The 27,500-nt window shown below is 37.5% G+C and overlaps 1 protein-coding gene and 1 pseudogene across 2 annotated transcripts in view; one reads left to right on the plus strand and one right to left on the minus strand.

Annotated features, from left to right (window-relative positions):
• The window catches only part of STAG1 (STAG1 cohesin complex component), a 468,912-nt gene that overhangs the window by 64,217 nt on the left and 377,195 nt on the right, over positions 1-27,500 (minus strand). For both annotated transcript variants that reach the window (XM_066244489.1, XM_066244487.1), the window contains one exon: positions 1,849-1,929. In XM_066244489.1, coding sequence (XP_066100586.1) covers positions 1,849-1,929 — 81 coding nt within the window. The remainder of the gene's footprint in view (positions 1-1,848; positions 1,930-27,500) is intronic.
• Positions 23,960-26,200, plus strand: LOC136314538 (dnaJ homolog subfamily A member 1-like; annotated as a pseudogene).

Here is a 27,500-nt window from a genome sequence, read left to right on the forward strand (position 1 = left end):
TTCTTTCAAGAGAGATATAGAATATTTTAATCATAATCTAATTTTTATTATTTCTAATTTTTAAAAATTTGTGTTCTTTTCAAATCATTTATTATTATTTTTTAATTTTTAAAAATTTTTAAGTGAGAGGACGGAGATAGAGACTCCCACATGTGCCTTGAGCAAGATTCACCCGGCAACCCCCACCCGGGGTGGGGGGGCAATGCTCGAATTAACCGAGCTATCATCAGTGCCTGGGGCTAATGCTCCGACCAACATAGCTATCCTCAGCAATTGTGTTGACACTTGTACCAGTCGACCCACTGTGAGAGGGGAAGAAGGAGAGAAGGGGGAGAGAAGCAGATAGTCACTTCTCATGTTGCTCTGACTGGGGATCGATCCCAGGATGTCTGCCCATTGGCTGCTGCACTATCCAATGAGCTAACCAGCGAGGGCTAAGTTTTTATTTTTAATAGACCACTGAAGTAGTATGAATTTAGGGTGAAAACTTCTGTGAAAGCCACCTCATGGCTGTAAATCTTCAGAGAGACCTATTTTCTCCACTTTAATCAATAACACATTTAAGGCAGGCTGTTTTCTTATATTCTTCCATCTATGTATGGAGCTGGTGTGATTTTCTAATTTACCCTTGTGCTGGGAGTAGCTCATTAGGATCTCAACTTTTCAGGGAGATATCTTACCCATTCAACATTCTACCTTGGAAGGGCCTTACAATTTGTCTATATTAGACAAGATCCTCAAGGTTAAGTAGACTTTAATGCTCTGCTGACTTTCCTGAATCCTAGTTTAATTTAATCTCCGGTATGTATTTTCCTTTTGTTTTACATGGTTGGTTAGTAATAAATTTAAAAACTTATCCAACAATTTGAGGTGTTTTTAACAAGGGCACTGTTTAGTTTGAGCACCAAGGTGCCAAAAGGCCAGAACTAAAATTTACAAACTATTATCTTTCAATATTATTCTTCTTTATTATAACATGTTAACTATCAGAGCTCTTGTGGTTTCTACAATATTTATTTTATTTTATTTTTTTGGTGACAGAGACAGAGAAACAGAGAGAGAAACATATAGACAAGAGAGAGATGAGAAGAATCAATTCTTTGCTGTGGCACCTTAGTTGTTCACTCATTGCTCTCTCATATGTGCCTTGATTAGGGGAGGGGCTACAGCAGAGTGAGAGACCCCTTGCTCAAGAGAGTGACTTTTGGGCTCAAGCCAGCGACCATGGAGTCGTGTCTATGATCCCATACTCAAGCCACCAAACCTGAGCTCAAAGTGGTGACCCCGCACTCAAGCCAGCAACCTTGGGATTTCGAATGTGGGTCCTCTGTGTCCCAGTCCAGTGCTCTATCCACTGAGCCATTGCCTGGTCAGGTTACAATAGTTATTTCTTATAAAAATTTTAACTTTGTATATACATGCAACTATATATCTATTGCTTGAAGACTGGTTATCTTCCAAAGAGGTAAATTATACTTTCATTTATTTTTTTCAAGATTTTATTTATCCATTTTAGAGGAGAAAGAGAGAAAGAGAGAGAGAGAAAGATGAGAGAAGTGAGGAAAGAGCAAGAAGAATTAACTCCCATATGTGCCTTGACCAGGCAAGGCCAGGGTTTCGAACCAGCAACCTCAGTGTTCTAGGTCGATGCTTTATCCACTGTGCCACCACAGGTCAGGTGGAAGAGGTAAATTATACTTTTAGGATAAAGCAAGAATTGATAACAATAATTATATATATTTTATTCAAAATAAATTATAACTGATAACAATAAATTATTAAATATAAATTAAATGAGGTTATTTTATTTTAGAAATAACCCTTTTGCCTACAGAAACTCTTACTTACTTTGGAAGGAGAACCATCAGTAATTTTCACCAACTGCCAAAGAATCGAGTAATGGGAACACTGCAATGCCTGTACGACTATCTGTATCAAATAAAAAATTCAAACAAATGAGACATAATTTACATTTGCACAGTTTTTATCATACAATATTTATCATAGTTTTTCTCTTACAATAAGGTTTGAACCCAAATTTTGGTAGAATTAAGGAGAATGTATAAAATAAGATTTGGTTAAAAAAAAAGGCCCTGGCCGGTTGGCTCAGCAGTAGAGCATCGGCCCGACATGTGGAAGTCCCAGGTTCGATTCCCAGCCAGAACACATAGGAGAAGCGCCCATCTGCTTCTCTACCTCTCCCCCTCTCCTTCCTCTCTGTCTCTCTCTTCCCCTCCCACAGCCAAGGCTCCACTGGAGCAAAGTTGGCCCGGGCACTGAGGATGGCTCCATTGCCTCTGCCCCAGGCTAGAATAGCTCTGATTACAGTGAAGCAACACCCCAGAGAGGCCTAGCATCGCCCCCTGTTGGGCATGCCGGGTGGAACCAGGTCAGGCGCATTAGGGAGTCTGTCTGTCTGGCTGTCTCCCACCCCCGCTTCTCACTTGGGAAAAATTAAAAAAACAAAAAAGACAAACCAACATATCATTCTAGAGAATTAAGATAATATATCTTCATAAATATAGATCCAAATAACATTATGCTTCAAACAAAACAGTAGTCATAAATACTTTGCTTAATCAGATTTTTAAAAGGAAATATATCTTAAACTAAAAAAATTTATCCAAATTTTATAACTAATTACTTCTTTCGTTTTAGAACATTTGAAATATGAAATATAGATGTCAACTGCAATTAAAAAATTATAAGAAAATGACTAAAAAGAAAACATACTGTACTTTACCCCCCCATGACTTTTTTTTATATAACTGCCAATTTGTATTTTATAATCCCTTTATCTTTTTCACCCATTCCCTCAGATCTCCCTCTGATCTGGCAACCATCAATTTACTCTCTGAATTTATGAGTTTGGGAAAGCAGTATTTTTGAATTATGGATGGGAATCTGTACATGAGGACAGCTGACTTAAATCACAAAAGGATTTTTGAGTATGTGGCATGTGTGTGTAAACACCTGTAACTTCAACGTCGTTCAACAGTCAATAGTCATCTCTTTCCTCCACTCTAAGGGTAAGTTATTTTTACTGTTTAGACAGTTCATTTTAACAACCTAAGTCTGCATCTCTAAATTCTAAGTTTATTATGCCCAGTTGTGAATATTATATGAATAGAATCATGAAATAAAAATTAGTTTGAATGACTTCTTTCATTTAAACATTTATGTTTAAGATTTATATATGTTGTTGCATGTAGTTATAGTTATTTTTTTGTCCCTGTATAATATTTAGAAAATCATCATGCATATTTATTCATTCTACTATTGAACTTTTACAATGCTTCTAATTTTAGGGTATTATGAATAATGCTGCTATGAACATACTTGTATAAATATATGTCTCCTGGTGCACCTGTGCGCAGAGGTTCTTAAAAGTTTTTTGTTCTCAGGACCATTTTACATTCTTAAAAATTACTAAGGATCCCAAAGCATTTTTGTTTATGTGAGTTACATATCAACATTACCATATTAGAAAAATTTTTTCAATATAAACATAATTTTAAGTAAAAATAAATGTTTAAAATATCTAAGGCATTTAAAAATAAACCATTTATTTAACATAATAAATATTAACCCTTTTAGTAGGAATATTCATGTACATCCTTGTGCCTCCTGACCATCCAGAATATAATCGTACAAAATTTTTTATTTTAAAAATGTGTAAGGCACCATTTAAAAAGGCAAATGTATGTCTTCTTGTTTCCATACATTGGTTATCAAACAAACATGATTTTAAATTAATAAAACTAATTTCATTTTCTGAAAAGAAACTCACTGCCGGGGGTTAGCGAGCATGAAAAAACTCACTACTCAAAGGGTTAAAACCTCTAAATTAGAAAAATAAAAACTTAGTGGGAAGAATGGTAATATTTTACATTTCCACAAACCCCTTTAATACATATATGGCTTAACAGCAAACTAGAATTTCATATCTGTTCTGCATTCTGTTACAATATGCTGTTTTGATTAAAGTATATGAAGAAAATCCAGAGGCATAGATAAGTTAAAAAAAGATATATTTTAATAGCCTATATAGATAAATGTGGATATTCTTTCATATGACACGATACTTCAATGTACACTTATTAGAGAAAGAGAATTAAAAAAAAAAGCATGTAACATCTTCCTCTTACCAAAATAGTGTTACCTCCCAGATCATACTTTGAGAACCAATGTTCTAGAAATAGACTGTTCACAAAAATTAGAGGATATTTCAAAATGAATATGAAGCGATAAAATATCCCCTAATTTTTGTGAGCAGGATTACTGGGTTATATAGTATATGTAAGTTTAATTTCATAGTAGTTAGTACCAAACTCATGTTTGGTCCACAATGAAGGTAGGTAGTAGTCTTTGACAGTTCCTTGGCTCCACATTTTTACCAACACTTGATATCATCAGATGTTTTAAATTTGGTGATTTTATGATGTATGAGTACTATTTTAATGTAGCACTAATTTACATGTCTCTAAATACCACGGAGATGGGCATCTTTTCATTATTTATTAGCATCAAATTCCTGTTTTGTGAAATGTTTGTCCTCATTTTCAGAGAGACAAATAACAGAATTCAGGAATTTAAAATTGATTAAGAATCATAAAATAAAAAATAATTTAATTTTAAGTAGGTATCCTAACTACATTTTTGTTTGATACATGGTTTATTTTCACTGCAATAAATCATACCTAATATGATATTCCATTATTACAGTATCTCTATTACCTTCCCTATTTAATAAAATAAAAACCTTAAGGATGGATATATGTAGAAAATAATCCAAAAGATAAATCAGTAAATGAAATGCTACAGAAAGTAGCTGAGAATTTTAGCTGGTTTTATTTTTAAAAATTCAGGTTTCAGATCACTTAAGCAAAAGATATCTCTATGTATCTACTCAGTAAGGAAAATAACTCCTTGGAATTAAAGGAATGAGTAGTGCTGCTGTGTGTGTGTGTGTGTGTGTGTGTGTGTGTGTGTGACAGAGAGAGGGACAGATAGGGACAGACAGACAGGAGGGGAGAGAGATGAGAAGCACTAATTCTTCGCTGTGGCACCTTAGTTGTTCATTGATTGTTTTCTCATGTGTGCCTTGACCAGAGAGCTACAGCAGACTGATTGACCTCTTGCTTGAGCCAGTGAACTTGGGCTCAAGCTGGTGAATCTTGCTTAAACCAGATGAGCCTGTGTTCAAGCTGGTGACCTTGGGGTCTTGAACCTGAGTCTTCTGCATCCCAGTCTGACCCTCTATCCACTGCGCCACCACCTGGTCAGGCAAGTAGGGCTGCTTTTGATGCAACACTAATGAGATATCAGGGTTTTTGTTTGTTTGTTTTTTTGTATTTTTCTGAGGTGAGAAGTGGGAAGCAGAGAGACAGACTCCCACATGCGCCCAACTGGGATGATCCACCCGGCATGCCCACTAGGGGGCGATACTCTGCCCATCAGGGGCGTTGCTCTGTTGCAACCAGAGCCATTCTAGAGCCTGAGGTGGAGGCCATGGAGCCATACTCAGCACCCGGGTCAACTTTGCTCCAATGGAGCCTTGGCTGTGGGAGGGGAAGAGAGAGAGAAGGAGAGAGAGGAAGGAGAGGGAGAGGGGTGGAGAAGGAGATGGGCGTTTCTCCTGTGTGCCCTGGCCGGGAATTGAACCTGGGACTTCCATACGCCAGGGCGACACCCTACTAGTCAGCCAACTGGCCAGGGCTGGATATAAGGGTTTTATTAAACATAATTAAATGACTGATTTGTGTCAGAATGTCAGAAATAAGACCAAAACACTACCAAGTTATGAACATTAATGCTACAAAAATCACTCTTTATTATACTTAGAAGATGCTTAATATGGTACACCAATCTCTATAAAATCAAGTACCACTGGTAAAGTGGTTTGTGTGGAGAGAAAAAAAATATTAAAATTTCTCTTGAATGTGAAAAATATCTGAATTGTTAAATTACTAGAAAAGTGATATACAAATAAGAAAAGTGATATACAAATAAAGTAATCAAGAGAAAATTAGTATATGAAAAAATAAAGTCAGAGAATTGCTTCATTCTGGTGTTATCATTTATTCTAATCACTACAAATAACATTTCCCTCTACGGTTCTATTAAAAGGCTCCACTGCGGTGCCCGTGTTGCCCCACGGAGAGGCAGGGTCAGAGGCCTTTCTGTGGGCTGAGGGCAGAGTCTCTGGGCAGCCCCAGCGCCCTGGGAAAGCCACGCACGGGAGGGAGTGAGAACTAATCCCAACGGTGGAGATTTTCCGTGCTGGAGGCTGTTTCACTCAGAGGGAACCGCGGCTGGCCTCATATCCTGGTTTGCGCGCGCAGATAAGGAGTGAGCGATTCCTCCGAGTGCCTCGGCAGTGCGCGCCCGTGTTATCGCAGAGAGGGGCAGAGTCAGGGGCCTTTGTGTGGGCCAAAGCGGAATCTCGGGCCGCCCCAGCGCCTTGCAAAAGCCGCACACGGGGACGGAGCGAGACTCAATTCCAACGCTGCAACTTTTCCCTGCGGTTGGGGGTTTCACTCAGAGCGTGAGACTGCTGGCCAGATATCCTGGTTGCAGACAGTGAGTGAGAGTTTCCTCCAAGCGTCCCGGAAGTGGGCGCCCGCTTGTGTTACCGGATAGAGTGGCAGAGCCAGAGGTCTTCGAGTGGGTGGAAAGCCCGCCTGATTATGCTAGCAGCTCTGACTGACTGAGCCTTACCCAGAGCCCTGTGCTGAGTGGAAATAGAGTGGGGAGTTGCCAGCAATTTGAGCCTCTTACTATCCAGGCAGAGGCAGCAGCAACCCCATAGCTGGACTATCAGGCTACTAATTGAGGAAGGAAAGACTAGGAGAAAGGCTCCAGGAACACGGACCCTCTCACTGTCGGAGCCTTATAAATGCTAATGAGCCTCGACTCCCAACGAGAATAAAGCACAATACATGACATTGCCATAGAGACTTATCAACTGCAAACCTCTACCTGAGCGTGCCAAAGGGGCAGAACCCGGGGTACAGAGTCACCTACCAGGAAGAGGGAGAGAAAAGAAAAAGCAAGAAGATAACCTTTCAAAATCAAGAATAATCTGCAGACTTTATAACCTATCCCATTTTATTATATTTGTTCGTTTGTTTCTCTTATCTTCATTCTTGAGACTTTTTTTTCCTCCTCCAATTTGGCCGATTAACTCTCTACCGGTCTTACTCTTTCCTCTCCTTGAACTACACTACCCATAAGTGTTACATCTCCCATTATCATTTCTCTTCTCTTCCTTTCTCTCTATGAGGGTTGCACTCCAAAACCCTTAACTCTCTCTCTCTCTCTCCTTTCTTTTTTCTTCTTTTAGTGGTTCCCTCTTTTTTTCTCTCTCTCTCTTTCTTTTCTCCCTCTATATTAGTTTCTTCCTTTCTCCTTTACATCTCCTCTCATTCAAACCTCAATAACAAACAAATTATCTTATCTGGGACTCAAACCTATGTTTGTGGCATTTTGGGGGGTTTTTACTTCACCTTTTTAACTCACTAGCAGTGCTCCCATCCCTGGCTCTCCATATTATCTAGTTCTGGTTCCACTAAATACAATAGTAAGTTTTTAATTTGTCCCCCCATTTTTCCATTTTCCTCTTATTCCTCTCATCATAACTCTTAGAAAACCAACACCTAAAAGCAAATCATTTTATTCTTGACCCAAATTTTTTCCTTATTTGCTTTTTGTGGGTCCATACGCTCTTTTTTTTTCTTTTTTCTTTTTTTTTTTGCTTCCCTTTTTTTTTTTTTTTGTTTGTTTCTCTATTTTTTTCCCCTTTATTACTTTTCCCCAATTCAGGCCCTCCATCACAGGCATTGTTTGTTATAACTCACAGTCCACCACAAGATTTTCTCAAGAAAGAGGGGAGAGGAGAGGAAAAAAAGAGGGGGGGAATAATTTCCTTTTTTAAAAAATTTTTATTTTATTTTATTTTTTTTTATTTCATTATTAATTTTTTTTTTAAAAAACAACTCTTTTCGATTTGTTATTTTTTTATTTTTTTTAACTTTTTATTCTTTATTAAATCTCATTAATACTATCACCAAAACCACCCTCAGATGCCATTAAGGAAGAGAAAATCGAATATCATGGATATAAAAGAAAGAGAGGTAACACAGATAGATGAGGAAAAATCTATGGAGAAAAAATTTAATATATTGGAAACCTTGGAGCTAAATGACAGAGAATTCAAGATAGAAATCCTAAAAATCCTCCGAGATATACAAGAAAACACAGAAAGGCAATATAGGGAGCTCAGAAAACAACTCCATGAACACAAAGAATATATGTCCAAGGAAATTGAAACTATAAAAACAAATCAAACAGAGATGAAAAACTCAATTCACGAGCTGAAAAACGAAGTAACAAGCTTAGCTAATAGAACAGGTCAGATAGAAGAGAGGATTAGTGAAATAGAAGACAAGCAACTTGAGGCACAACAGAGAGAAGAAGAAAGAGACTCAAAAATTAAAAAAAATGAGATAGCCCTACAAGAATTATCTGACTCCATCAAAAAGAATAACATAAGAATAATAGGTATATCAGAGGGAGAAGAGAGAGAAAATGGAATGGAGAACATACTTAAACAAATAATTGATGAGAACTTCCCAAGCCTGTGGAAAGAACTAAAGCCTCAAGTTCAAGAAGCAAACAGAACTCCAAGTTTTCTTAACCCCAACAAACCTACTCCAAGGCATATCATAATGAAATTGACACAAACCAATAGCAAAGAAAAAATTCTCAAGGCAGCCAGGGAAAAGAAGAATACAACATATAAAGGAAGGCCCATTAGATTATCATCAGATTTCTCAGCAGAAACTCTACAAGCTAGAAGAGAGTGGACCCCAATATTTAAAGTCCTGAAAGAGAGGAACTTTCAGCCACGAATACTATACCCATCAAAGCTATCCTTCAAATATGAAGGAGAAATAAAAACATTCACAGATACAGAAAAGATGAGGGAATTTATCATCAGAAAACCCCCACTCCAGGAATTACTAAAGGGGGTTCTCCAATCAGATACAAAGAACAAAAAAAAAACAGAGCCACAAGTAAAAGCTCCAAGAAGAACACAATAAAACCAAATTTAAACTGTGACAACAACAAAAAGAAAGAGGGGGAGAAGACGGAGATTAACAGTAGCAAAGGACAATGGAGTGCAAAAGTACTCACAAAATAGTTCGCTACAATGAACAGGGTAGGGACCCTTTTCATTACTCAAAGGTAACCACCATTGAAAAAACCACCACAGAAGCACATGAGATAAAAAAGATAGCAACAGAGGAAAGATGTATGGAATACAACCAAATAAAAACAAAACATAGAAAAACGAAAGAGAAGGATCAAACAAGACACAAAACTAACAGAAAGCAAGATATAAAATGGCAATAGGGAACTCACAAGTATCAATAATTACACTAAATGTAAATGGATTAAACTCACCAATAAAAAGGCACAGAGTAGCAGAATGGATTAAAAAAGAAAATCCAACTGTATGCTGCCTACAGGAAACTCATCTAAGTAACAAGGATAAAAACAAATTCAAAGTGAAAGGCTGGAAAACAATACTCCAAGCAAATAACATCCAAAAAAAAGCAGGTGTAGCAATACTCATATCGGATAATGCTGACTACAAGACAGGAAAAGTACTTAGAGACAAAAATGGCCATTTCATAATGGCTAAGGGGACACTGAATCAAGAAGACATAACAATTCTTAATATATATGCACCAAACCAAGGAGCACCAAAATATATAAGACAGCTACTTATTGATCTTAAAACAAAAACTGACAAAAATACAATCATACTTGGAGACCTCAATACACCGCTGACGGCTCTAGATCGGTCATCCAAACAGAGAATCAACAAAGACATAGTGGCCTTAAACAAAACACTAGAGCACCTGGATATGATAGACATCTACAGGACATTTCATCCCAAAGTGACTGAGTATACATTTTTCTCCAGTGTACATGGATCATTCTCAAGAATTGACCATATGTTGGGCCACAAAAACAATATCAGCAAATTCAGAAAAATTGAAGTTGTACCAAGCATATTTTCTGATCATAAAGCCTTGAAACTAGAATTCAACTGCAAAAAAGAGGAAAAAAATCCCACAAAAATGTGGAAACTAAACAACATACTTTTAAAAAATGAATGGGTCAAAGAAGAAATAAGTGCAGAGATCAAAAGATATATACAGACTAATGAAAATGACAATACGACATATCAGAATCTATGGGATGCAGCAAAAGCAGTGATAAGAGGGAAGTTCATATCGCTTCAGGCATATATGAACAAACAAGAGAGAGCCCAAGTGAACCACTTAACTTCCCACCTTAAGGAACTAGAAAAAGAAGAACAAAGACAACCCAAAACCAGCCGAAGAAAGGAGATAATAAAAATCAGAGCAGAAATAAATGAATTAGAGAACAGAAAAACTATAGAAAAAATTAATAGAACAAGGAGCTGGTTCTTTGAAAAGATCAACAAAATTGACAAACCCTTGGCAAGACTTACCAAGGAAAAAAGAGAAAGAACTCATATAAACAAAATCCAAAATGAAAGAGGAGAAATCACCACGGACACCGTAGATATACAAAGAATTATTGTAGAATACTATGAAAAACTTTATGCCACTAAATTCAACAACCTAGAAGAAATGGATAAATTCCTAGAACAATACAACCTTCCTAGACTGAGTCATGAAGAAGCAGAAAGCCTAAACAGACCTATCAGTAGAGAAGAAATAGAAAAAACCATTAAAAACCTCCCCAAAAATAAAAGTCCAGGCCCTGACGGCTATACCAGCGAATTTTATCAAACATTCAAAGAAGACTTGGTTCCTATTCTACTCAAAGTCTTCCAAAAAATTGAAGAAGAAGCAATACTTCCAAACACATTTTATGAGGCCAACATAACCCTCATACCAAAACCAGGCAAGGATGGCACAAAAAAAGAAAACTACAGACCAATATCTCTAATGAATACAGATGCTAAAATACTAAACAAAATACTAGCAAATCGAATACAACAACATATTAAAAAAATAATACATCATGATCAAGTGGGATTCATCCCAGAATCTCAAGGATGGTTCAACATACGTAAAACGGTTAATGTAATACACCATATCAACAAAACAAAGAACAAAAACCACATGATCTTATCAATAGACGCAGAAAAGGCTTTCGATAAAATACAACACAATTTTATGTTTAAGACTCTCAACAAAATGGGTATAGAAGGAAAATATCTCAACATGATAAAGGCCATATATGATAAACCATCAGCTAACATCATATTAAATGGCACTAAACTGAAGGCTTTCCCCCTTAAATCAGGAACAAGACAGGGTTGTCCACTCTCTCCACTCTTATTTAATGTGGTACTAGAGGTTCTAGCCAGAGCAATCAGACAAGACAAAGAAATAAAAGGCATCCATATCGGAAAAGAAGAAGTAAAGGTATCACTTTTTGCAGATGATATGATCCTATACATCGAAAACCCCAAAGAATCCACAAAAAGACTACTAGAAACAATAAGCCAATACAGTAAGGTCGCAGGATACAAAATTAACATACAGAAGTCAATAGCCTTTCTATATGCCAACAATGAAACAACTGAGAAGGAACTCAAAAGAATAATCCCCTTCACGATTGCAACAAAAAAAATAAAATACTTAGGAATAAACATAACAAAGAATGTAAAGGACTTATATAATGAAAACTATAAACCATTGTTAAGGGAAATCGAAAAAGATATAATGAGATGGAAGAATATACCTTGTTCTTGGCTAGGAAGAATAAATATAATCAAGATGGCTATATTACCCAAAGCAATATACAAATTTAATGCAATTCCCATCAAAATTCCAATGACATTTTTTAAAGAAATAGAGCAAAAAATCATCAGATTTATATGGAACTATAAAAAACCCCGAATAGCCAAAGCAATCCTAAAGAAAAAGAATGAAGCTGGGGGCATAACAATACCTGACTTCAAACTCTATTATAGGGCCACGACAATCAAAACAGCATGGTATTGGCAGAAAAATAGACACTCAGACCAATGGAACAGAATAGAAAGTCCAGAAATAAAACCACATATATATAGTCAAATAATTTTTGATAAAGGGGCCAACAACACACAATGGAGAAAAGAAAGCCTCTTCAATAAATGGTGCTGGGAAAACTGGAAAGCCACATGCAAAAGAATGAAACTGGACTACAGTCTCTCCCCCTGTACAAAAATTAACTCAAAATGGATCAAAGATCTAAACATAAGACCTGAAACAATTAAGTACATAGAAGAAGACATAGGTACTCAACTCATGGACCTGGGTTTTAAAGAGCATTTTATGAATTTGACTCCAATGGCAAGAGAAGTGAAGGCAAAAATTAATGAATGGGACTACATCAGACTAAGAAGTTTTTGCTCAGCAAGGGAAACTGATAACAAAATAAACAGAAAGCCAACTAAATGGGAAATGATATTTTCAAACAACAGCTCAGATAAGGGCCTAATATCCAAAATATACAAAGAACTCATAAAACTCAACAACAAACAAACAAACAATCCAATAAAAAAATGGGAAGAGGATATGAATAGACACTTCTCCCAGGAAGAAATACAAATGGCCAACAGATATATGAAAAGATGCTCATCTTCTTTAGCTATTAGAGAAATGCAAATCAAAACGGCAATGAGATACCACCTCACACCTGTTCGATTAGCTGTTATTAGCAAGACAGGTAATAGCAAATGTTGGAGAGGCTGTGGAGAAAAAGGAACCCTCATACACTGTTGGTGGGAATGTAAAGTAGTACAACCATTATGGAAGAAAGTATGGTGGTTCCTCAAAAAACTGAAAATAGAACTACCTTATGACCCAGCAATCCCTCTACTGGGTATATATCCCCAAAACTCAGAAACATTGATACGTAAAGACACATGCAGCCCCATGTTTATTGCAGCATTGTTCACAGTGGCCAGGACATGGAAACAACCAAAAAGCCCATCAATAGATGACTGGATAAAGAAGATGTGGCACATATACACTATGGAATACTACTCAGCCATAAGAAATGATGACATCGGAACATTTACAGCAAAATGGTGGGATCTTGATAACATGATACGAAGCGAAATAAGTAAATCAGAAAAAAACAGGAACTGTATTATTCCATACGTAGGTGGGACATAATAGTGAAACTAAGAGACATTGATAAGAGTGTGGTGGTTACGGGGGGGGAGGGGGGAATGGGAGAGGGATAGGGGGTGGGAGGGGCACAAAGAAAACAAGATAGAAGGTGACAGAGGACAATCTGACTTTGGGTGGTGGGTATGCAACATAATTGAACGACAAGATAACCTGGACTTGTTATCTTTGAATATATGTATCCTGATTTATTGATGTCACCCCATTAAAAAATAAAATTATAAAAAAAAAAAAAAAAAAAAAAAAAAAGGCTCCACTGCATTAATTTTAAATAAAAAGCTCACTCTCATTGATTGAGAAGCACGATGCTTTTTCAAAGGTATAAAACAATTTAGCTAAAAACGCTTCACAATAAAAATTTTAGAACTCTTCCATCTAGACTTTACATTAGTCATGTTTATATTTTATCCTCCATATCAGTAATGTTATCCTAAATTGTCCAGAAGTAACTTGATCTTTCTACAGAATAGATGTAATCAGGAGGACAAGCAACAGAAACCCAAAAGACAGTGTCCTAACTTATGAGCACCACAGTCCTGCCTTTTCTTGACTACCATTGTTCTGAACTTGAAGAGAATATTCAAATAATAGCAAGTGTTGGTTTGATGAGTAATCATTTCTCCCAACCCTAGTCCTCTTATCCTTGTTTCCATAAGGTAACATTGTTCTGGGGAGGACCCAGTAATGTGTATTGCACACTTTAGGGGAGAAGTAGTTAAAAAGTAGAAGTATCTTTTCAATCTTCTTCTCCCTTATCTGTCAGCAGAATACCAATGCCCCAAAAGATCTTGGGTACCTGAATGACTGGGTGGTGCAGTGATACCCCACTTCCCTATTTTACTTTATGGTTATGGGAGTGAGAAATATTTCTCTTGTGGTAAGCCACTGAGATATACAGAAAAATCTGTTATAGGAGTTAGCATTACACCTTAACCAACATAAATATTCCATACTTTTAGTTCCTTTTTCGTAATAATTTTTTTTAACTATTCAAATAAACTATAGCTTTTTATCTTTGATTAGCAGATTGAATCAATGAGAATCATTCAAATTGTGGCTAATATGATATCACAATATCTTGAAGATGAACTGTATTATTCCATGTAAATTAAGACCAAAAGTAAAGATCCTAGAATGAGTTTAAGTTATAAAAAAGCACACTAAATTTGGATGAAAAAAAGACTAGAGAATAACAATATGGGAAAATGTAATACTTATGAGGACATGTTTAAAATTCTGAAAATCCACATAATGACTGTGGGATTAACTTGGGCTCTCTCACTTTGCTGTTTGCAAGAGACATTAAGGTGAAGAAAGATCAAATTTTTAGTGGACATGTACATGGCAAAAGAGTGAACGAAACACTATTGTGCTTCTGCTATACAATATAGATCTTTCCATCATATGTATATTTAGACTAGGTCAATATAAGTAATAATTAATCGCCTCTTTTAACTTCTGTAATAAAAAATTAAAAGATTCCCAAGAAACAGATGTAGTAAAACATTAATACTTGGCAGCTTTGGACCATGAGATTTTACTATCAAATTTTTTGTTTGTTTCTTTTTACATCAACACCACATCTGAAACAAGAGTATGAAACATGTCAATAAGTCCAGAGCGGAATATTATATTCTCTATTTGTAATATAACTTTATGCTGATCTCCAAAAGGGAGCTTACTATATAATGGGAAGCACAATGAACTGAGAATTTACATCATACCACTCCAGCCTGATCATAAACAGTTTATTCGCACTAGAGTTTTCTCCCCAAACACACTATACTCTGTAATATCAAAAAAGATCTTGCTACTTTCCTTCTCACTGATATGCTTAAAAGACTCAATAAACAATTTCTACTAGTAAGTTTGAAATAGAGTAATACAAGCAAACAATTGTCCAAACAATATACATGCCTAAACCACTAAAAAACAGTAACATACTTTGTGGAGATAGATTTATGATGCAAATGAAGGGTGAAAATAGGAAGGGAGCAACCATAATTTCAAAAGAAATAATTACTTAAAAAACATGTATGTACCAGAAAACAGGATTTATGTAATTAAAATTCTCAATGATAATTACAACAAATGACATAAAAACATTAATATAGAAAAAAAGTGTATAAATCATACTAGAGATGTGCTGTACACTAAAAATTTGCTGAGATCTTGTGATTCTTAATAACAAAAAAACCTAACACAACCAAAAGATGAAAAAACAAAATTTTCTAGAGTATATAAATAATAATTAAAGGCATAAATGTATAAAAAATTTAAAATAGTAACCATTTGAAAAAATAATACTGTTACCAAATGATCACTGTCTGAACTGTTTTTTTTGTTTTGTTTTGTTTTTCTTTGTGAGAGAGACAGAGGGATAGGGACAGAAAGGAAGGAAGGGAGATGAGAAGCATTATTCTTTTTTTTCTTTTTTTTTTGTATTTTTCTGAAGCTGGAAATGGGGAGGCAGCCAGACAGACTCCCGCATGCGCCCGACCGGGATCCACCCGGCACGCCCACCAGGGGGCGATGCTCTGCCCATCTGGGGAGTCGCTCTGTTGGGACCAGAGCCAGTCTAGCGCCTGAGGCAGAGGCCATGGAGCCATCCCCAGCGCCCGGGGCCATCCTTGCTCCAATGAAGCCTTGGCTGCGAGAGGGGAAGAGAGAGACAGAGAGGAAGGAGAGGGGGAGGGGTGGAGAAGCAGATGGGCGCTTCTCCTGTGTGCCCTGGCCAGGAATTGAACCCGGGACTTCTGCACGCCAGGCCGACGCTTAGTTGTTCATCAATTGCTTTCTCATGTGCCTTGACTGAGGGGCTAAGCAGAGTGAGTGACCCCTTGCTTAAGCCAGTGACCTTGGGCTCAAGCCAGCAACTTTGGGCTTCAATCCAGTGACCATGGGGTCATGTCTATGGTCCCAGGCCCAAGCCAGCGACCCCATGCTCAAGCTGGTGAGCTTGTGCTCAAGCTGGATGAGCCCACACTCAAGCTGGCTACCTTAGTAGCCACTGCCTGTTCAGCTGAAGTCTGTGTTTTTTTTTTTTAATTTATTCATTTTAGAGAGGAGAGGGAGAGACAGAAAGAGAGAGAGAGAAGAGACAGAGAGAGAGAAGGGGGGAGGAGCTGGAGCTGGAAGCATCAACTCCCATATGTGCCTTGACCAGGTAAGCCCAGGGTTTCGAACCGGCAACCTCAGCATTTCCAGGTCGATGCTTTATCCACAGTGCCACCACAGGTCAGGCTGAAGTCTGTTTTTAAAAAAGGTATTTACTCAGTATCTAAGCCTTGTGGTAAGTATATGGGCTTAAAAACAAACACATTCCCTGATCTCAGAAAAGAATCAAGTGAAAAGACAAATTAGTAACAATTATAACAATTTGGTAACTAGTCTGATAAAGTACAAATAAACTGGGACATGTGCTGAGGGGTGAGAAGAGGGACTCACATCTTAGGCAGGAAGAGAAAGTAATAATGGTTAGGAAAAACTTTGTGGAGAAGCAAAAATATGTATTACGATAAATCTTTAAAGAAAGACATAAGATTTAATCTGGTAATAAAGGGACAACACAAGTAAAGGAATAGAAATTTCAAAGGATGCTTCTTTAATAAACTCTGAAAAGGTTGATACAGCATAAGAGTAAGCACTAGAAACCAAGTCATAGAAGATGTTATTGGAGGGTAACTACCTGGCTTATGCCTATGTCTTAGAGTATTCATTAAGCTCCCTTTCACTTTTAAAAGAACATTTGTTTGGATAATGACATGGTCACCTTACCATGACAAAGAAATCTAGATGTTATCCTAAAAATGTTTGGTAATGCTTAGAGATCTGAACAGAAGAGTAACAATCAGATGTTTCAAAAATATGTCACTAGCAACAGAAAAAGAAGTGATCCTATTTGTTCTTTGTTAGCATTTTACTTTATTGTTAGTATTTTAAATGTAGTATTTGATACTTCAAAATTTATTGTATTATAAAGCATAATAATAAAATTAACCTATGAACAGACCATCTGATTTAAGAACTAGTATGATGTCAATAACTTTGTATCCACCTTCAAGCTCTTCCTCTGTTCCTTAGGGCTGATGAATCATTCCACTAAATTTCATGTATATATCATCCCTTGGCTATTAAAAACAATACAGTTTATCACATATAAATTTCATTAGATGATATTCTGTTTAATTTTGCTAGTGTTTGAGCTTTTCAAAAATGGTCTAACACTGTACTTAGTCTTTTGAAAGAGCAGATGTACTTCATGCTCGCCATGCTTATGAACAATTTAAGATTTTTAAAATTACAAATTCTCATGCTCTACCTCTTAAGATTAAGAGATTGAAAAAAAATTTTTTTTATTTATTGATTTTTAGAGAGAGGACAGAGAGAGAGAAGGGAGGAGAAGTGGGAGTAGTTGATTCTATGCGCCTTGACCAGGCAAGCCAGGGCCTTGAACTGGCGATCTCAGCATTCCAGGTCACCACTTTATCCACTGTGCCACCACAAGTCAGGCTAGAAAAAAATATTTAACAACAAAATGACCTAATTGCTAAAGCTATCCTGAGAAAAAGAACAAGCTGGAGGCACCCTTGATTTCAAACTATATTACAAAGCTATAATAATCAAAACTGTATACTACTGGCATAAAACTAAGATCAACAGAGCAGAATCAAGAGCCCAGAAGTAAACACATATACATGGTTAGTTTATGAAAAGAATGAAAATGGACCACTACCTGTACGACACACAAAAAATTAGCTCACAACAGATTAAATCTGAATGCAAATGTAAAGCCATAAAACTCCTAGAAGAAAATATAGGTGGTTAAGCTCCCTGACATTGCTCTTGGCAATGAGTTTTTGGATTTGAAACCAAAATCAAAGGCAACAAAAGCAAAAATAAACAAGTGGGACTACAGCAAACTAAAATGCTTCTGCACGGCAAAGAAACCCATCAACAAAATGAAAAAGCAACTAACTGAATGAAAGAAAACTTTTTTAAATCATATATTTGATAATGGATTAGTATCTAAACTATATAAAGAACTCATACAACTCAATAGCAAGACACCAAACAATCCAATTAAAAAATGGACAGAGGATCTGAATAGACATTTTCCCAATGAAGATATATAGCTTTCCTTTGGTATCTATGGGAGATTGGTTCCAGGACCAATTGTGGATACAAGAATCCAAGTATGCTCAAGTCCCTGACATGAAATGACGTAGTATGTTGTATACAGTCAATTCTTGATTCTGAACCACAGATGGAAAAATGCTGTTTTCAATCTGTAGGTGGCTGAATCATGGATATGAAAACTCTGGGTATGGATGGCTGACAGTACAGACGGCCAACAAGTACATAAAAAGATACTTAATATTACCAATCATCAAGGAAATGCAAATCAAAAATACAATGCAATGTCACCTCACATACTTGCTAGAATGACTATTATCAAAAGAGATGAGGTAACAAATGCTGGTAAGAATGTGAAGAAAAGGAAACCCTTGTGCACTGTTGGTGGGAATGTACAGGAATACCCAGTGGTGGGATTCAAGTAATTTAACAACTGGTCCTCTGCCCTAATGACCGTTTTAAGTATAAAACAAGATAAACCACAAAGTAGTTTATTATTTCATGCATTTAATACTTAAATAAAAATAAAAGAGGTACACAAAACTAGATTGTTATAAGAGTTTTAAAATATTAATGAAAAAATGTTAAATAATGCCTGAAAAAACTAATTTTAAAACTTGTATTTCGGATATTTCCACATTGTTTCTTGATTGGTATTCTCACTTCCTACTGAAGTGACAAACGTGAGGGAATTAAAATGCAGTATTTCATCAAAGGTATAATGAGTTTTATGAAATGAATAAATAAATATTACAGGCATAGTTCTGTCAAATTTTTTTCACCTATGAGGTGCTTCAAATACACTGTTGTATGAATGAACATTAAAAAAGAGTAAGGAGCCTGACCAGGCAGTGGCGCAGTGGATAGAGCGTTGGACTGGGATGCGGAAGGACCCAGGTTCAAGACCCAGAGGTCACCAGCTTGAGCGTGGGCTCATCTGGTTTGAGCAAAAGCTCACCAGCTTGGACCCAAGGTTGCTGGCTCGAGCAAGGGGTTACTTGGTCTACTGAAGGCCCGCGGTCAAGGCACATATGAGAAAGCAATCAATGAACAACTAAGGTGTCACAACGCGCAACGAAAAACTGATGATTGATGCTTCTCATCTCTCTCCGTTCCTGTCTGTCTGTCCCTGTCTATCCCTCTCTCTGACTCTCTCTCTGTCTCTATAAAAAAATAAAAATAAAAATAAATGTTTAAAAAAAAAAAAAAAAAGAGTAAGGAATGTAAATTTGTGGTTTTCATACTGGGTGGCTGCCCAGGCGCCCACCTGAGAGAGAACCCTGATTACAAGTGCCATTTTAATAATCAGTTTGCCGACTCAAGAAAAAATTAGGTATTGGTTCTGCTGAACTGGTGTGAACTGGCTGAATCTCACCACTGGGCATATCTTGTTTTATTGTGCTTCACTTTATTGTGCTACACAGATGTTGAGATTTTTACAAATTGAAGGCAAGACTCTCTACCAGTAAAAAATATAAAAACTCATTTTATTGTGATTGTGTGGAACCAAGTTCTGAGGTATGCCTGTAAATTGGTACAGCTATGGAAAACAGAATAAAGGTTCCTTAAAAAATTAAAAAGAGAACTATTTTATGATCTCCCAATTCCACTTCTGGGTATTTATCCAAAGAACACCAAAACACTAATCTGAAAAGATACATGTATCCCAATGTTTACTACAGTATCATTTACAATAACCAAGGTATGGAAACACTTAAGTCAGGGGTCCAGAACCTATGGCTTGCGAGCCAGATATGGCTCTTTTGATGGCTGCATCTGGCTCACAGACAAATCTTTAATAAAAAAAAATAATAATGTTAAAAATATAAAACATTCTCATGTATTACAATCCATTCATTTCCTACCGCTCATGTCCATAGTTGCGGGTGGCTGGAGCCAATCACAGCTGTCCTCCAGGACAACACCATTTTTATTGGATAATGCGTAAGGTACACGGGTTGTTGAATGGCTCTCACAGAATTACATTTTAAAATATGTGGCGTTCTCGGCTCTCTCAGCCAAAAAGGTTCCCAACCCCTGACTTAAGTGACTGTTGTGAATGAAAGGATAAAATGTGGTACACAAACACACACAGGAATATTATTCAGCCATGAAAAAGAAGGAAATCTTGCCATTTGTGAAAACACATATGGACCTTGAGGGCATTATGCTGAGTGAAATAAGTCACACAGAGAAAGACAAACATTGTTATGACCTCACTTATATATGGAATCTTAAAAAAAAAAAACCTAACAAATCAAGATCATAGAACAACTTGGTGGTTGCCAGAAGTGAGAGTCAAGTAAAAAATTACAAACTACCAGTAATAAAAAGATCTGTAACTCTTTATATAATCTCTTATTATGGTGATCATTTCAAACCACACACAAACACTGAATTATATATTATACACAAAACTAATATTGCATACTCAGCTTAAAAAAAAGATAATTAAAAAATTTTTCCAGTTTAAGCCCTGGCCAGTTGGCTTAGCAGTAGAGTGTCAGTCCAATGTGTGGAAGTCCTGGGTACAATTCTTGGTCAGGGCATACAGGAGAAATGACCATCTGCTCGCCCACCCACACCCTGCTCTCTTTCTCTTCCCTTCCTGCAGCCATGACTCGAATGGTTTGAGCAAAGTTTGCTCCGGAAGCTGAGGATGGCTACATGGCCTTGCCTCAGGCACTAAAATAGTTCAGTTGCTGAGCAATGGAGCAGCGGCCCAGACAGGCAGAGCACTGCCAGGGAGGAGGCTTGCCCGGTAGATCCCGGTCAGGGTACATGTGGGAGTCTGTCTCTGCCTCCCCACCTCTCACTTAAAAAAAAGAGGTTATACTTTATTTTAATTTAAATGATTTTTGCAATCATTATATAACTATGCTTTGGCAGAGAGGGCTAAAATATAAGAATGAAGATTGGATCAAATTTTCCTATGGTTCTTGGTTCTGAAATTTCCACCATGTGATACATGTATTTTGTTCTTGTGGTTGTGTTTTGGTATAGGGCTTCCTAAACTTCAAAATATATACATCAGGCTTTGAAATAGTATTGTTAAGAATGAGAAGTAACGACACCCTTTTATTATTTTTTTAATGAAAAAGTATAAAAATAACTAAGGTAAAAAAAATAAAATAAAGCTTTGCCTCTTCCAGAATGGATAATGTAATTATATAGGATGTAGATTTGTGCATCTGGCTTCTTTGACTCTATACAAAGCTACTGAGATTCATCCATTATGTTGCATGTAGTTGTTCCATTGTATTGCCGAGAAGTATTCTATTGTATGGATGTGACAATATAATTTGTTTTCATACATTCATCAGTTGATGAACATTTGAGTTGTTTGCAGTTTGGGGCAACTATTCATATAGCCACTATAAACATTCAGCATTCAGGTATTTTAAGTATTTATGTAAACTTAACTTTTTATTTCACTTGGATAAACACCCAGGAGATGAACTGCTGGGTCATATGATAAGTACATATTTAACTTTATCAGAAACTGCCAAACTGTTTTCGAAAATGGCTGTAATATTTTGCATTTCACCAGCAATATGAGTTCCAAAGCTTTCTAAAGATTTGTAGTGGAATCCCATTGTGTTTTAGTTTAAATTTCTCTAATGACTAATAATATTAAGGTTCTTTTCACGTGCTTATATACCATTATCTTCATTGGTTAAGTAGCTATTCAATTATTTTGTCCAGTTAAAAAATTGGGTTTCCTTCCTTTCTTCCTCCCTCCCTTACTCTCCACCTCTTCCCTCCCTTTCTTTCTTTCTTTTTTAATAAGTGAGAGGCGAGGAGGCAGGGAGGCAGAGAGACAGACTTCTGCGGCATGCACCCCTACCACTGGGATCCACCTGGCAAGCCTCCTACAGGGCGATGCTCTGCCCATCAGAGGCCACTGCTCCATTGCTCAGCAACCAAACTATTTCAACGCCTGAGGTGAGGCCATGGAGCCATTATCAGTGCTTGGGGCCAAACTGCTTGAATCATTTGAGCCTCGGGGGTGGGGTGGTGAAGCAGATGGTTGCTTCTCCTGTGTGCCCTGATGGAATTGAACCCAGGACTTCCACACACTGCGCCGATGCTCTACTCCTGAGCCAACCAGCCAGGGCCATTGTTTTTCTTACTAATGAATTTTGAGAGATAATCTATTTTGAGTAGAAGTCAGTTATCAGTGATTTGAAAATATTTGAAAATATTTTTCAGTTTATTGATCTGCATTAAAAAATTTTTTTATTACTTGATTTTAGAGAGAGAGTATGGGAGAGGGAACGAGAAACCTCAATTTGTTGTTCCACTGATACATGCACATTCATTGGTTGATTCCTGTTTGTGCCCTGACTCAGAATCCAACCCCACAACCTTGATGTATTGTGATGATGTTCTTTTTTATTTTTTTAGAGAGAGAGGTTGGGGGGGGGGGAAGGGAGAATGACAAACAGACAGGAAGGGAGAGAGATGAGAAGCATCAACTCATAGTTGTTGCACCTTATTTATTAATTGCTCTCTCATATGTGCCTTGACCAAGGGGCTCTAGCTGAGCCAGTGACCCCTTGCTCAAGTCAGCAACCCTGGGCTCAAGCCAGTGACCTTGGTGTTTCGAACCTGGGTTCTCAGCATCCCAGGCCAACGCTCTATCCACTGCACAACTGTTTGTTCAGACAGATGTTCTAACCAACTAAGAACCCAGCAAGGTTGGCTTGTCTTTTCAATTCTCTTACCAGTGTCAGAAGTACATACTTAATTTTAAAGAGCACTAGGGTTTGAATTTTTTTCTCTTAGAGATAATGTTTTTAGTTTGTACTTAAGAAATCTTTGAGTAGTAACAAAAAGTCACAAAGATTTTCTTTTTTTTCTTTTTTCTTTTTTTTCATTTTTCTGAAGCTGGAAACAGGGAGAGACAGTCAGACAGACTCCCGCATGCGCCCGACCGGGATCCACCCGGCACGCCCACCAGGGGCGGTGCTCTGCCCCCCAGGGGGCGATGCTCTGCCCATCCTGGGCGTCGCCATATTGCGACCAGAGCCACTCTAGCGCCTGAGGCAGAGGCCACAGAGCCATGCCCAGCGCCCGGGCCATCTCTGCTCCAATGGAGCCTTGGCTGCGGGAGGGGAAGAGAGAGACAGAGAGGAAAGCACGGCGGAGGGGTGGAGAAGCAAATGGGCGCTTCTCCTGTGTGCCCTGGCCGGGAATCAAACCCAGGTCCTCCGCACGCTAGGCCGACGCTCTACCGCTGAGCCAACCGGCCAGGGCCCACAAAGATTTTCTTATGTGCATTTCTTATGTGCCTGCAGTTTTAGAGCTGTAAGTTTTACATTTATGTTGATGGTCTCTTTTGAGTTAATTTTTATATATAGTGTGAGGTATGGACTGACATTCACTTTTTTGCATGTGGCTACCCAACTGTTTCAGCACCATTTGTTGAAAAGATTACCCTTTCTCCAAAGAATTTTCTTGGTACCTTTGTCTTAAAACAACTGACCAAAGAACACTAAGTGAGAGATGGAGGAGCACAGGCTGTGCATAGCAACATGCTCTCTCCTGCCCTCACCAGCCTTGGCCTGCTCATGGACTGTCAAAAGGTACAAGAAACCATTAACTACAATGTTCTGGGGGGTCAACTCAATGTTACCCAGGAAAAGTTAAAAAAGGTCTTACAGGAAGCAGGTCTTAAATTATCACTCTCATAAGAACGCAAATGAAGGAGACAAAAGTTTACAGATTTCTCAAGTTTATGATGTACTCTCTGATGCAAAGAAAAGGGAATCACGTGACAAAAGAGATCAGGCAATCAAAGAGGGTGGAACAGGTAGTGGTTTTGGCTACTCCAAAAACATTTTTAATATATTTTTGGAAGAGAAAGGCTATGGAGAGAAAAGAGGTAAAAATGCTGTGCATCAGTTCTCATTAACCTTAAAAGATTTATATAATGGTGCCACACAAGAAAATGAGCTCTGCAAAAGAATGATTTTTGACAATTATGGAGGCCAAGGTGGTAAGAAAGGAGCAGTAGAGTCCTGTCTTAAGCAGAATACTTGCTTGAGAATAAGAATTCATCAGATAGGACCTGGAATGGTTCAGCAAATTCAGACTGTATACATGGAGTGGCAGAGCCATGGGGAATGAATCTGTTCTAGGATTGATGTAAATGCTACAATGAAAAAAAGGTACTTTGAGAAAAGATTCTAGATGTTCATATTGACAATGGTATAAAACAGGGGTCCCCAAACTTTATACACAGGGGGCCAGTTCACTGTCCCTCAGACCGTTGGAGGGCTGGACTATAAAAAAAACTACGAACAAATCCCTATGCACACTGCACATATCTTATTTTAAAGTAAAAAAACAAAACAGGAACAAATACAATATTTAAAATAAAGAACAAGTAAATTTAAATCAACAAACTGACCAGTATTTCAATGGGAACTATAGGCCTGCTTTTGGCTAATGAGATGGTCAATGTGCTCCTCTCACTGACCACCAATGAAAGAGGTGACCCTTCCGGAAGTGCAGCGGGGGACGGATAAATGGCCTCAGGGGATCGCATGTGGCCTGCGGGCCGTAGTTTGGGGACCCCTGGTATAAAAGATGGCCAGAAGATAAAATTTCATGGTGAAGAAGACCAAGAACCAGGACTGGAGCCAAGACATAATATCATTGTTTTAGATTATAAAGAACCATACTGTTTTTATTCGATGAAAAAAAGACCTTTCCATGTGTATGGACATACAGCTGTGTGTATTCCAAAAGCCAATAGCTACTCTTGACAACCGAACCACAGTCATGCCTCTCATCCAGCTCAGATTTTCGAGCTTGGAGATAATCAAAAGTGAGCTAAATGAAGGCATGACAATTTATTATAGATCATATAAAAACAGTCACCTAATCACTGAATTTAAGGTAAACTTCTCTGAAAATGGCTTTCTCCTGACAAAATCTTTGCTGAGAATACTCCTACCTGAAAGGAAGGGAGCAGAAGAGACTAGTGAAATGAACTACTCAAAACCTATATAATTTGCCTGACTAGACGGTGGCATAGTAGATAGGGCACTGGCCTGGGACACTGAGGACCAAGGTTTAAAACCCCAGGTTACTGGCTTGAACACAGGCTTATCCAGCTTGAGTGCAGGCTCACCAGCTGGAGTGCAGGGTTACCAGCTTGAGTGTGGGATTACAAACATGACTCCATGATCGCTGGCTTGAGCCAAAGGTTGTTGGCTTAAGCAAGGGGTCACTGACTTGGCTGGAGTCCCCTGTACATATGAGAAAGTAATCAATGAATACCACAACTAGGAGTTGATACTTCTCATCTCTCTCCCTTCCTGTCTGTCCCTGTGTCTGTCTCTCTCTCCCTTGAAAACAAACAAACCCCCCAAAATTATAGTTTAACTAACCAATGCAACCCCAACACATTTCGTTATAAAAAAACTTATTTGACTTGCACATGTTTAGATGCATGTCTTTCCTATGTAATGATTGATGTTTTTCCTACAGAAATAACTGATTTTTGGAGCAATCGATGAAAAAAAAATCTAAATTTATCTTCTACCACCTTTAGATAAGATGGTGCCATTGTAATGGAGAAGTATATGAGGATGATAAACATCATCATAAGTGGTGGTATTCACTGTCAGAACTCTTAATGGGGCAAGTGAGTAACACATCACTGGCATTTATATGCAAGGAGTATATGAGTGAAGGACTATAATCATAATACACTTATTACTTGCTATTGTTTTCATATATGTGCAGGTCTATTTCTGGATTCTCTGTGCTGTTACTTTGATCTATTCTTTCAGGTAGTGTGAATCTTCTAAGTTTGTTCTTTTAAAAATGTCTTTTCATTATTTTATTTCTTTAGATTTTCCATATAAATTTTAAAATCATTTTGTCAGTTCCTTTAATAAAATTAAAAATTATTTTTTTATTTTAGAGAGAGAGGATGGGAGAGAGAGACAGAAGCGTCAGTTTGTTTCTGTATGTGCCCTGAGTAGGGACTGAACCAGCAACCTCTGTGTATTGGGACAACACTCTAATCAACATAGCTATCTGTCCAGGGCAGTTTGTCAGTTTCTACAAAAAATTCTGCTGAGATTTTAAATAAATTCTGTTAAATCTAAGAATAGTTTTTGGGAGAACTGACATTTTTTTTTAATTTTAATGGAGTGACATAGATCAATCAGGGGACATAGGTCCAGAGAAAACATCTTCAGGTTATTTTGACATTTGATTATGTTGCATACCCATCACCCAAAGTCAAATTGTCTTGTCACCTTCTGGTTTTTTTTGTGTCCCTCCCTTTTCCCCCCACCACCAGTAACCACCACACTCTTGTTCATGTCCTTGAGTCTCATTTTTATGTCTCACCTCTGTATGAAATCATATAGATCTTAGTTTTTTCTGATTTATTTATTTCACTCAGTATAATGTTATCAAGGTCCATCCATGTTATTATAAATGATCCGATGTCATCATTTCTTATGGCTGAGTAGTATTCCATAGTATATATGTACCATATCTTCTTTATCCAATCATCTATTAAAGGGCTTTTTGGTTGTTTCCATGTCTTGGTCACTGTGAACAATGCTGCAATGAACATGGGGCTGCATGTGTCTTTATGTACCAGTGTTTTTGAGTTTTGCGGGTATATGCCCAGTAGAGGGATTGCTGGGTCATATGGTAGTTCTATTTTTAATTTTTTGAGGAACCACCATACTTTCTTCCATAGTGGTTGTACTACTTTACATTTCCACCAACCGTGGATGAGGGTTCCTTTTTCTCCACAGCCTCTCCAACACTTGCTATTACCTGTCTTGTTGATGATAGCTAATCGAACAGGTGTGAGGTGGTATCTCATTGTAGTTTTGATTTGCATTTCTCTAATAGCTAATGAAGATGAGCATCTTTTGATATGAGAAAGTAATCAATATATCTGTTGGCCATTTGTATTTCTTCCTGGGAGAAGTGTCTGTTCATGTCCTCTTCCCATTTTATATTGGATTGTTTGTTTGTTGTTGAGTTTTATGAGTTCTTTGTATATTTTGGGTATTAGGCTCTTATCTGAGCTATTGTTTGAAAATATCATCTCCCATTTAGTTGGCTGTCTGT

This window comes from Saccopteryx bilineata, chromosome 10, assembly GCF_036850765.1.
Source record: "Saccopteryx bilineata isolate mSacBil1 chromosome 10, mSacBil1_pri_phased_curated, whole genome shotgun sequence".
In the NCBI taxonomy this organism is placed as follows: domain Eukaryota; kingdom Metazoa; phylum Chordata; class Mammalia; order Chiroptera; family Emballonuridae; genus Saccopteryx; species Saccopteryx bilineata.